Consider the following 13,100-nt stretch of genomic DNA (forward strand, 5'->3'; position numbering starts at 1 on the left):
ATTTTCTGGTAAATGGATAAAGTTGGAAAATATCATGCTAAGTGAAACAGGCCAAGCCTAAAAAACCAAAAGCTGAATGTTTTCTCTGAGAAGTGCATGACAATATATAATGTGGGAGAGTGGTTGGGGGAAGAGAAGAATGAAGAAACTTTGGATGGTGTAGAGGAAAAAGGGGTGGGAGAGGGTGAGGATGGAAAAACAGTAGAATGAAACAGACAGTATTACACTATATATATGTATGATCACATGAATGGTGTGAATCTACATCATGTACAACCATAGAAATGAAAAGTTGTACCCCATTTGTGTACAATGAATCAAAACGTGTCTGTAAAAGTAAAAAATATTTTAATAAATAAATAAATAAATAAATAAAACTTAAAAGAGTACTTTAAAATGTTGCAAATAACCAAAAAGAAGGCAGGAGAGGAGAACAGAGGAATGAAAAAAGGAACAAACAAAACAAAGAAATTGGTAGTCTTGAACTCACATAATTTCAGTAAGTGTAAATGATCTAAACAAACACTAATATAAAGACAGACATTGTCAGAAAGACTAAAAAATAATAACATGACCCAGCTATACACAATCTAGCAGAAACTCATCACATATATTTAACAACTTAGATCAGATAGATTCATTTCTAAGAAACCAGAAACTATCAAACTCATCCCAGGATGAAATAGCCTGACTAGCCCTGTGTGTGCCTATCAAAGAAGTTGAATGTACAGTTAAGAATTTTTCAAAATGAGAACCTCCAGTTCTAAATGGTTTCCCTGTGAATTTTACCAAATGTCTGAGGAAGAAGCAATACCAGTGTTACACAGTTTTCCCCAGAAAAGACAAGAGTACACTTCCTAACTCAACTAGGTTAGAATTGGCCTAACACCAAAACCAGACAAAGTAGTACGAACACAGTGAATACCTGGCTGTGGTGGTGCACACTTGTGATCCCTGCAACTCAGGAGGCTGAGCCAGGAGGATCCAAGTTCTAGACCAGCTTCAGCAACTTAGGGAGGCCCCACATCCCTTAGGGGATGTAGCTCAGTGGTAAAGTATCCCTGGATTCGATCCCCAATACCTTTGTATCAGTATCTCTCATGAACCCAGATGAAAAATCCTCAACAAAATATTAGCAAATTAAGTAAAAATCTATTACAATACATGGGTGAGTGGGATTTATCCTGAGAATGTAAGTATATTTGTTTGCTAGAGTTGTAGCAATAACGTACTATGTAAAGTGCCATAATAAAGCAAAGTAACTGAGTGAACAGAAATCTATGGTCCCAAATTCTGGCTCCTAGAGATGAAGCTGTGGTTGGCAGGCCCCTGCTCACTCTGAAGAAGGTAGGGAAGATCTCCAGGCTTTTCTCCCAGCTTCTGGAAGTTCCTCAGCTGATAGTAGTGTAACTCCAGTCTGCACATGACAGTCTCCCTTGTGCCTGTCTGTCTTTGTTTCCATTTTCCTTTTTATAAGGTCATGGGTTATATTAGAAGAGAGCCCAGCCCACTCTAATGATCTCATTTTTTTTTTTTTTTTTTTTGGTACTAGGGACTGAACCCAGGTACAATTAACCACTGAGCCACATTCCTAGACATTTCTTTCTTTCTTTTTATATTTTGAGACAGGGTCTCATTAAATTGCTTAGGGCCTGGCTAAATTGCTGAGGCTGGCTTTGAACTTGCATTCCTCCTGCCTCAGCCTCCCGAATTGCTAGGATTATAGGCATGCCTGGCCTAACAATCTCATTTTAATTTAACTACCACTGTAAATACTCTTGTAAATACCCTTTCTTCAAATAAGGTCACATTCTGAGGTACTAGGACTTAGGACCCCAGTATATCTTGTTTTGAGAGAACACAGTCTAACTCATAATAGTAATACTGGTTTGCTATTTTAAAATTGCTTACCATAAACCACTATATCAACTGTCTAAAGGAGAAAAGTCATGTGACCATATTAATTGATGCAGAAAAAGCATTTGATAATAACTCTCAGAAGCAAGAAATAGAATTTGAAAAAGGCATCTACAAAAAACTTATTGTTTACATCACACATAACAATGAAAGACTGAATGGTCAGGCACAAGGCAAAGATATATGGTCTCAACACTCCTATTCAACATCATGCTTAGTCCTAGGCAAGGGAAAGAAATAAAAGACATACCTATTAGAAAGGCAGAAATAAAACAGTCTCTATTTGCAGATGACATGATTGATTGATTGACTACAGAGAAAGTCACTTTAAAACTCTATCAAAAAAAAAGAAAGAAAGAAAAGAGAACATCCTAGAACTGATATATTTAGGATATATATTTAGAATATATATTTAGGTAGAATATACAAAAAAATACATGAATCCACTGTGTTTCTATATACTACCAATGAACAATCAGAAAATTAAAATTTTAAATTTTACATAGAAAAATAAGGGAACTAAAAATAGACAAAACAATCTTAAAAAAGAAAACAAAATTGGAGGATTCCCACCATGATGTTAAGATTTACTATAAAGTCACAATAATCAAGTTAGCATGCTATTTGTGGGGAAAAAGACATAGATCAATGGAACAGAGTCTAGAAGTAGAACCAAAAGTATAATAAAGTTTTTTCAAAGATACAAAGATAATTCATGAAAGACAATCCTTTCAACAAATGGTGTTGGGATAATTGGGCATCCACACGCAAAAAAAAAAAAAATAAAACAAACCTCATGTAAGTCTCATACTTTACATTTCATTTCCATGAAACTATTTCAAAATGGAACAATGTCAGACATTAAACTGTAAAATTGTTTTTAAATCATAGGAATAAATCTTTGTAATCTGGGCTTAAGCAGAGTGTTCTCAGATTGCTACAAAAAGTATGATTTATAACAGAAAGAATTTTATATATTATATTTCCTCAAAATGTAAATTTTCTGTTCTGCAAAGATACTGTAAGACAAGCTACAGATGGAAAGAAAATGTTTGAAAATTCCACAAAGGGAATTAAAGAGAATATATAAAGAATTCTTGAAAATAACCAAACTAAAAAATATGTAAACAATTTGAACAGACACTTCACCAAAGAGAATTTATGAAAGCAAATAAAGCACATGAAAATATGTTTACCATCATTAGTCATGGGGGAAATGCAAATTAAAACTTGATAACACTATAGACCTCTTAGAATGTATAAATAAAAACACAACAACAAACTGTCAAGATTGAAGAATTGCAGTGCTGTGATCTGCATATGTGTCCTCTCCAAATTCATATACTGAGACCTAATCCTTGAGGTGACAGTATTAAGAGACTGAGCTTTGGAAAATGATTAGAGCAAGAGGGATCCACCCTCACTTAATTTCCTTGTAAAAGAGGATTGAGAGGTAGTCTTTTGTCCTCTTCCACCATGTGAAGACACATACAAGGCACAATCTGTGAAGAATTTTGGGCTCTTACTAGACACCAGTACCTTGATGTTGGATTTCCCCAGCTCCAGAACTGTAAGCAATACATTTCTGTTATTTATAAATTATCCATTCTGAGGCATTTTATTATAGTTGCACAAACAACTAAGACAAAATTGGAACTCTCATACACTGCTGGTAGAGATGCAAAATGTTATAGCCATTGGGAAAAACAGTTTGGCAGTTTCTTATAAATTCAAGAATATGACCAAACATAGTGATATACACCTGTAAATCCAGGTACTTGGGAAACTGATATAGGAGAATCACAGGTTTTTTTGTTTTTTTTTTTTCAGTGCTGGGGATTTGAACCCTGGGCCTTGTGCTTGCGAGGCAAGCACTCTACCAACTGAGCTATATCCCCAGCCCCAGGATTGCAGGTTTGAGGCCAGCTTAGCAAGATCCTGTCTTAAAACAAAACAAAACAAATTTAAAAGGGAATAGGGATGTAGCTCAGTGGGTAGAACACTTGCGTAGTACATACAAGGCCCTAGGTTCAATCCCCAGTACTGGGGGAAAAAAAAGATCTGGCAGTTCCAGTCTATAAAAACTTGTTTGCACAGAAACCTGTACACAGGCCTGGGGTGTAGCTCAGTGTTAGAGTGCTTGCCTAGCATTTATGTGGCCCAGGGTTTGATCGCCAGCACTGAAACAAAACAAAACAAAAAACCAAAAATAACACACACACAGCAAAACTAAAATAAACAAACAAAAACATCTGTACACAGATGTTTGTGGCTTCTCTATTCAATATCCAAAACAGGAAACAATACAAATGTCCTTCGTTGGATCGATGGACATCCATAAAATGGAATAATAAGGTCATACAAAAGAGTGAATTATTGATACATACAACAACTGGTGTGAATCTCAAAGGCATTTTGCTGAGTTAAAGAGGTCATTCTCAAAGGTTATGTACTTGATATTTCAACTTATAATAACATTCTTTAAAAAATCAAACCATAGTGATTGAGAACAAAACAGTGTTTACCAGGGGAGTTTACTCTCTCCCCTTCACTCCCTCCCCTACATCTCTTCTTCCTTCAACTGCTGTTAAATGCTTTGTTTTGCAAGCTGAAAACCAAGGTAAACTTGATAGCGATATAAAAACTCACAATATGTTGTTGGAGGTGGGGGCTTTGGTCATTGTAGCTTTCCATTTCTTCTTTCATCATTAAAAAGCTAACACACAGTGGCATGAGGAAGCTGGCTACTGTGGTGTGCCAATTTAATATTTCAAGTACAGTCTTTTAGTAGGGTCATTCACAATGTCAATAAGGAAACATTCCTGAGAGGGGAGGGAGTAAGCCTGTGCTCTCCAACATCATGGCCCCTGAAATAACTACCTGCTGAAGAACAGACCTGAACGAAGACGGAGAGGACAATTCAGCCACGTGTGTGAGTGTTTCAGTGAAGCTCTTGGCCACGTGCCCATAACCACTAATAGGGAAGAAGATTTTCTTACTGACCTTAACCTGATCTTCCTTTGACCTTCACATGGTTTTAAGACCCTATGTGCAGAAGAAGGAAAGATTTTCTGACCTCAACTTGACCTTCTTTTGTCCTTCGCAAGGTCTCCCCAGATCTCTTTCCCTTGCTTTGCATTCCCTGCACAGCAGTGATCAAATGCCCTCACTAGGTCCCGGGGTCCTACTGAGTAAGTGAGGCTCTCCTCCTGAGGTAATCCTTGACCACAAGAAAGCAAGCAAAAATTTACCTACCTACACATTGACATTATAAAGAAAAGGACAAGAGCAAAAAAACATTTAAACATTTTAAAATAAATTATTTAAAGGGACATTTATGAAGGCAAAAAATGATCAAACATTCTGCCTTTTCTTATTAGCCAAAGAAACAAGGCATCGTTACTTTTTAAAATAACACATGACAGTGTAAGAAATAAAAGGGTTTGCATTTCATAAAATATTCCCAAGAGATAACCATTTTGACAGTTTGGAGTATATTCTTAAAAAATGCACATATACTTCTTAAAAAGTAAAATTTCCCTATATAGGCAGATACTACAAATTGTCCCTTAGTATCTATTGTGCCATTTTTCTTAGTAATAATATCTCTGACTTTATTTTTTTTAACTGTAAACAAATGGGGTAAACTTGTTTCTCTGTACATGAAGTAGAGGCACAGCATTCGCGTAATCATACATTTACATAGCGTAATGATGTTTGATTCATTTTGTTATTTTTTCTTTCCCCCTCACTCCTCCCACCACTCTTTTCCCTCTATACAGTCCCTCTTTCCTCCATTCTTGCCTCCCTCCCACCCCCCATTATGAATCATCATCCGCTTATCAGCGAGATCATTTGTCCTTTGGTTTTTTGAATATCTCTGACTTTAAATTGGGCATGTGACTGCCTAGAATTGTGTGTTCTCTATTTTTATGAGCAGTGGAAATAGCAAGAGTTTTAAAGTGAAAAGATTCCAGTTGTGGTTTTGTTACAAGTTAGATGGGCATTGCAAGGGACGTCACTTCAACTTTTTTATACAGGAGGCACTCCTACACAGCGATCACTGCAGATGGTTCCCAAATCTGACACTTGCTAGATTGCTGGTGTTATCTCAAGCAAGATACTGACCTGTGTTTCCTTCCTTTGTAGAATGGAGATTAGAATATCCCTTAACTCATCTGGTTGTTGTGAGAATTAAATTAGATAATTCACATGAAGAATTCAGCACAGAGCAAGAGTTCGACAAATGTTAGTCTGTACTATAGTCATTGTTATCGTCAGCTTTTGAAAAAGAACATAAAAATTCCTGTTTTATCCAGTTTAAGATGAGGATAAAAACAAACAGATGTGAAAGACTTTAATAGTTAAAGAAGTAATAAAATCTAAAAAAAAAAAAGAAGTAATAAAATCTAAAAACGACCCTACTCCACAACCTTAGGGTATGGGCTATATTAAAATAGCAGTTCCATGTGTATTGCCCATGGGAAAAAATCCATAGGAGTAACGAGGCAGGAGAATACCCATGCAAGGAAATTCTCCTCTCAGTTTAAACGAATGAACTAATTGGATGTTGTTGGAAACACATATGATATTAATCTGATACCTTGTTATAAATCAGAACACCCAAGTCTTTTGGGCACACCTATGACTTCCAGGCATTGTCTTCATGGTTACTTTTCCTGGCCACACAGGGCTGATTAAGGGTAAGTACATTTATGTGGACACTTAAGTCTTACAGGTCCTACTACCAATGAAAAACTTTCATAGATTGAAACCAGTTAGGGCAAATTCTGGCTCTATTCTCTGTTATATTCTCAGGGCCAACACTGTAGGTCAAATAGAAGGTGCCCAATAAATTAGTGTCCAGTGGCTCTTGAAACTCTCTTAGAGGCACATTTCACAGGCTGGGAGAGAAACCTATGAGAGAAAGGAAGCTTATGATCTGACTTTTAATCTCTGCAGGATATTTCCACTAGCTACTGACCACTTTACAACATGGGTACACACAGTCCCTTTTAGAATTGTTCCACAGCTCAAGGACACTAGCGTAAATCAATCAGAAACAAATAAATTCTGGAAAATCATCATGGGCTGTAGTCTTACCTTTGAGGAAAGACAGTCTAAAACTAGACATGCTCTTTTTCAACTTGATTACACCAAGCACTGTAACAACTTATACTTCCCAAGTTTTCTGCAATAGGAAAAGTAAACAGTTTTGATTTATTCTTATCTATTTTGTGAGCTGATGAGGTGATAATTTTTTGGTACTTTCTGTTTGAGTGCAGTTCATGAGACTCAGTGATAAAGGTGCATGGGAAAGATATATAGTAGTAGCTTTCAATGACTTGTAAAAATTAAGATGCTTTTCAGATTACATATACCATATATAATATATACTTGTGTGTGTATTTATATATAGACATTTATGTACATATACACTTACATATGTATGTTTGGGCATACACACACACACACACACACATACACACACAGTAAAAAATGCAAGTTTTAGATTCAGACAGATTTCAGCTCAAATTCTAGCTCTGCCATTTGTGAACTGTGTGGCCCTGGGCAAGTTCCTTAATCTTGCTAAATATGTTTCCACTCTGTAAAAACCCATTAATAATACTCAACCCAAGGAATACTTATGAGTATTACTCAATGTTGATGGGGAAAATAGTTTTGAGATAGATCGGAAATGAATTCCGAAACTACTGCTTAACTTAGACAAGATACATTCCCTTTGTAGAATTTTTCCTTCTCTGCAAAATGGAATTTAAAAAGTGTACCTAACAAGATTTTTGGGAGGATAAATTAAATCTATATAACTTGCTTAGTACAATGCTCAGTATACAGTAAGTGCCCAATACATATTTGTTATTATTAGTACCACAATAATTACTATTATTACATAAAAAGGCAGTATGTAATAAGTGTTGATGCAGCCATCTCCTTTATTTCTGTCTCCCACTAATGAGAAATATTAAAAAATTGAACAACTGAGTCAAGGGCAAGACATATTTTTATAAATTTTGTCATATTGCTCACTAAAAGGCCTATAGTAAACTTAGAACATGCAATTCTATCAATTTCACTCCAGCTCTCATTGATAGTTTTTTTTTTCTGTCATTTTAAAAGCGGAAACAAACATGGTATCTCAAGATTACTTTTCATTTATTACCATGGGAGTGAACATCTCCCCATCTGTTTTGTTTACCATTTGGCTATTATAGAGTGAATAATTTGCTTCTATTTTTGCCTATTTATCAACTTGAATCTTAGTGGTTTTATTAAAATTTTGATCAACTTTTTATGTATCAGAAAAACATTATTATTATACTTAATGCAGATACTTTTCCAGGAAACTGGAGCCAGAACCATCTGGCACAGATGAGGAGAGACCAAGGGAAAGTTCTGTGTGTTCAGGTGCTTCTGTGGAAGTGGACAGGGTTTGCTATCTCCTGCAGGGGGAACTCAACTACTCTCATGGCTTCAGCATCAATCTCTGACTATCTCTGGGCCTCCATGACTTATTGTAGTCCTGTATTCTAATTATGAAATGTTTCTTCTTAGTTGTCTTGTATCTCAAGCCTGTCACAGGTACAACTAAGCTCATCACATGTCCACCATCCTACTAACTTTCCAAACTCTCCCATTTGTTCCCTTATTGTTTCAGCCAAGAGATCTTGAAGCTGTTTCTTGATAGAGTAAAAAGGTCCCCAGAGTTTCTCAGATAGGTCCGTTGAACTGTCTCTGAAATCATACTCTTGAATTGTAAGTCACGTGACCTAATTTTTGATTTGGAAAATATGATGATCATACATATCGAGAATGAGAAGAGCAGCCAAGTTGACATGTTACCTCAGGCCCTTTCTGCATGTCAGTATCTGCTACTAAGATCCATGCATGTGAGCTTGAAGCAGGTGAGCTGAACAATCCCATGGAGACTGGCATCCAGACATGGGTATTTGATATGGGAGCCAAAATTAAACAGGGAAAAAGGAAGTACTAGGAATCATTGCTTTTGGACTTGGTCCAACCATCAACTTTCCTTAAATTATTTTTTTTTTAATTTTAATGATGACCTTTATCAAATTATTTGAGTAACTATTTTAATAGTTTAATAGTTTTGATGTTGATTTTGTCTTAGCGTTGTGGCTTTTCCTGTCAATGCTTCATTTAGGATGTGAGCATCATGCAATCAGAAAATGAATTTCAACCTTCCAACACCAAGTCCAGTGGCTTTTGCTATCTATGTGCAAATCCAGTTCCCTCAAAAGTCAACTCTAGTGGGCACCAAGAGCTGCTATAGAAAAAATACAACAAGGCAAGCATTGGGTCAAATATAAAAGGTCAAAATTCCCTTGAATGAAAATTAAATTATACAACTATTTCTAACAATATAATTCATGAGAAGTCAAGTTGATAGCATCCTGAAAGAAAACTTCCTCTAATTCTCTCCTCAATTTCTGCAAATATACAACAGATCACTTAAGAAGCTCCACCTCTTCAGAACATGAGCACTTTCAATAACACACACTAGACAGTTTCTTAGTGCCTCAGGCATGTATGTGCTGAAGACAAACTCCACTGCAGTTCTGAAGTTTCTCCCAGACTTCCCAAGTGTGGTTGTGTGCAATGTATGTGCATATGTGTGGATACTGGTACATGGGAGTGGACACACTGTTCTCAGGAGAACACTCTTTTTATACTGTTTTGGGAAAAAATGGGGCCTATTTCTCTAAAGGCAGAGTATGATAGTTGGGCTGGTGGTGCTCACCTGTAATCCCAGTCACTCATGAGGCTGAGGCAGCAGGATACCAAGGTCAGTGCCAGTCTAGGCAATCTAGCAAGACCCCATCTCAAAATAAAAAAATCAAAAGGGCTGGGAATGTGGTTCCATGACAGAGCAACTCTGGGTTCAATTACCAGTACCAAAATAAAACAATAAAATAAAATAAAAATTCTAAAGGCAGAGTATGGTGGTATGAAATTCATATCCTCAAACCTCAAATTTCACTCCTCCTCCAAACAGTCATGTCTAGGGTAGAAGAATGAAGACAGGAATTTGGGCCCAGTATATTCTAATTCCTTCTACAAGGATTAGGGATTCCCAATTTGAAGGGTGTCCTTGAAGGGCTTTTGGAGGGGTGTCCTTGGAAGGACTTTTGCAGGTAGCAGGGGATAGCTGGAAAGAATTGGGAATCCAGAACTCACATCACCAGTTGGCTGATTACAAACAAAACCACTTTCTAAATTCTACCCGTCACCACGCGTTGTGTGGCTTGAGAGTGATGACCTGAATTCCCTTCCACAATTACCTAGAGAAGGCCTTGGATGTGTCTAGTCCAAGTCTGGTGAGAGAAGTACTTCGATTCATTCCAAGACTTATCCCATCCTTCCCTAGCAGAAAAACTGGTTATTTGCAACCCAGATAATTATCCCCGCATTTCCTTCGCTGGTAACTAATCCCTCATTTACGACACTTTATTGTAAGGTCGGGGGTGAAATTCCGTAGAAACTTCCTCCTTACAATACCACACACAAGGAGACCCACCCACTGCCGCCAACCCCGCGCGTGCAAGTCCCATTCACCCACACAAATCTCTCTTTGGCAAGTTCCTGGAGCTCCCGCCCATGGATTTGGTGCAAACGGGCATCAGAGGAAGCAGCTGCCAGGATTCCGCTCTTGATAGCACTCCCGCCTTATTATTCCACCTGCCTAAAAGGGTGCCCCGACCACCAATGAAGACACCTGAGTACTAGCGCGGCGACGCTGCGCAGACCCTCAGCGCCCGGACCCCAAGCGCCAGGGCATCGCCCACGTGTCCCGAGCCTGGGTGGGACAGCTGCGAGGGACCCAGCAGGAGAGAAACACACGGAAGAATGCGCCACCATCCTGCGGGATCCCAGACTCGCGGCCGAGCCCATCTGGGATACCAAGTCTGCAGAGCACCAACCAGGCATTCCAAGAGTCCTTCAGAGAGAAACGCCGCGCAGACTTCCTTTCCCTGACCCGCAGCCTCGGGAGCGTCTGCCTGGAGCTCGCTGCTCTGCATCGCCCAGCCCTGGACAGGTGCCCCGCGAAAGCTCCGCGCCAATCCCGCGCACGCCTTGCTCCAGGAGAGCCGCGGACCCCTGGCAGCTGCTGGACCCACGCCCAGGAAAAGAGGAAGGAATTTGCTCTGTACCTGATCCTGTCCTTCTCTGCCCTTTGTAGTTCCTCATTTCTTTCCAGCACCTGAAGGATCTTCCTGGCTTCTTCCTCACTTAAAAAACTGAAATCGAATCCCTGAGGAACTTTCGTCATTTTCTCTACTATGTGTGTTACACTTAAGCTCCTTGGCGCCTCCTGTTATGATGGCATTTTTTGAGATACGGCAGACTGGCTTCAGGAACTTGATCTTATAGGGAATAAGTCCGCCCCTTTGAAAATCTAAAGCCACAAACCTAGGGAACGGCCCACATAAACAGGGATCATTTTGACAACACCTTAATGACATGTTTCTCTCAACCTGTCCAACCGAGATGCAAAATGAACGACTAAAGGCAGAGAAGGAACCAATCCCCTTTCGAGGGAGGCGGGCCCTGCTTCGTCTCCTCCCCCACCCCCCACCTCCTATCAGACTTGTTAGGCAAACAAGCCTACATAATTCTGCCTAAGTGAGGCCTAGGCTGAAGTGTTGGTTCTGAAGTATTTGTCTTGGCGGTTGCTGATTGCTGTAAGAACTTGAGCTTGATTCGTAGGAGTGAAAAGGAAAGAGATTCATGACCAATCCTCCCTTTCAATAATTTAGAACTCAGAGATAATAGAATTGCAGGTAGGAGCTTTAGAACTGGTGGAAGGGTTTCTCTCATTTGAAAGACCGGGAAGAGATAACCTAATTAGCCATTTGTGGACAGATCTGGCAGAAGGGCTGAAATTAAGGGTAACCGTGGAAACTAATCTTTGCCAAACTTCTCATCTCTATAACCCACCACTGCCACTTCATTGCCCCATGAAAGTCATTCTTAGATTTTGGAAATTCAACAAACAAAAACCCCCGTGTACGTTATTTTGGAAGACTGCCCTGGCTATGGCAAAGGATGGTGAAAACCTCCTCTGACTAAGGTAAAATGCAATCCTGTGAAACCACAGGAATAACTTTTCCTAGAAAGTAAATTATTCTGATATAATAAAGTATGATGAATATTTCCTTGGATGTTTTATTTATGTATATGTATACATATATATAAATTTTAAAAATTGTCAAGGCTTTTCAGAAAATATGCTGTTTCTTTTGGCTTCACTTCCTACATAAAAACAACTTTTTCAAGTGGACTTTCCTGCCCCAATAGCTTGATTTGGTCACCTTATGAGGTGGTGTTGATTGCTAAAATTGCTAAAATTTATGTCCAAATGTATCATCTCTTTTCATGGTAAATAAACCCAATAAAGATTTTTTATATCTGAGCCTGGCGCTGTGGTGCCTGTCTGTAATCCCAGGCTGAGGCAGAGGATGGGAAGTTTGAGGCCAGCCTCAGCAACTCAGTGACACCCTGTCTCAAAATTTTAAAAAGGACTAGGGATGAAGCTCAGTGGAGGAGTGCTCCTGGGTTCAATCCATCGCACCCATCCCCCCACCAAAAGATTTGTATCAGTCACAAGAATCTGAAAATCAATAATAGCTATATTTTTGACTCTGGGCCCTCTGGATCCTATACTCATCTTGATCATTATTTAAAACATGTCTGGGAAACTAGCCATTCAAATAACTCTCTGTAGGTATAACAATTCTGTACGCCAGTGTTACACTACACAGAGCTCTTTTATAAATTGTTTCTGTGTTAACCGTGGTAGTTTGGGAGCGTGTCTTGTATATGGTGTCCACTTTTTCTAGTGTGTTCATTTATTCATTTATTGGGCATAGCCATGGGATTTTTAATGTGAGAACCCAAGGGTTTTTGCCTGTTCCCAATATATCAGTGTTGGTAATATATATTGGTTAGTTTCAATCAACATATTCTGGTGCCTGTTACATGAAGGCATTGTATTCTGCAATTACAACTGAGCTACAGTCCCAGCCCTTTTTATATTTTATTTTGAGACAGGGTCTTGCTAAATTGCTTAGGGCCTTACCCAAATTGTTGAGGCTGGCCTTGAACTTGCAATCCTCCTGCCCCTTAGCCTCTCAAGTTGCTGG

At 38.7% G+C, this 13,100-nt stretch overlaps 1 protein-coding gene across 1 annotated transcript in view; it reads right to left on the reverse strand.

The window, feature by feature from the left end:
• Positions 1–11,383, reverse strand: part of EXPH5 (exophilin 5) — an 82,493-nt gene extending 71,110 nt beyond the window's left edge. The window contains 1 exon segment of the mRNA XM_079101573.1: positions 11,109–11,383. Coding sequence (XP_078957699.1) covers positions 11,109–11,227 — 119 coding nt within the window. The 5' untranslated portion in view covers positions 11,228–11,383.
• Positions 11,384–13,100: the final 1,717 nt, after the last annotated feature.

The sequence above is a fragment of the Sciurus vulgaris genome (assembly GCF_902686455.1).
Source record: "Sciurus vulgaris genome assembly, chromosome: 11".
Classification (NCBI taxonomy): Eukaryota; Metazoa; Chordata; class Mammalia; order Rodentia; family Sciuridae; genus Sciurus; species Sciurus vulgaris.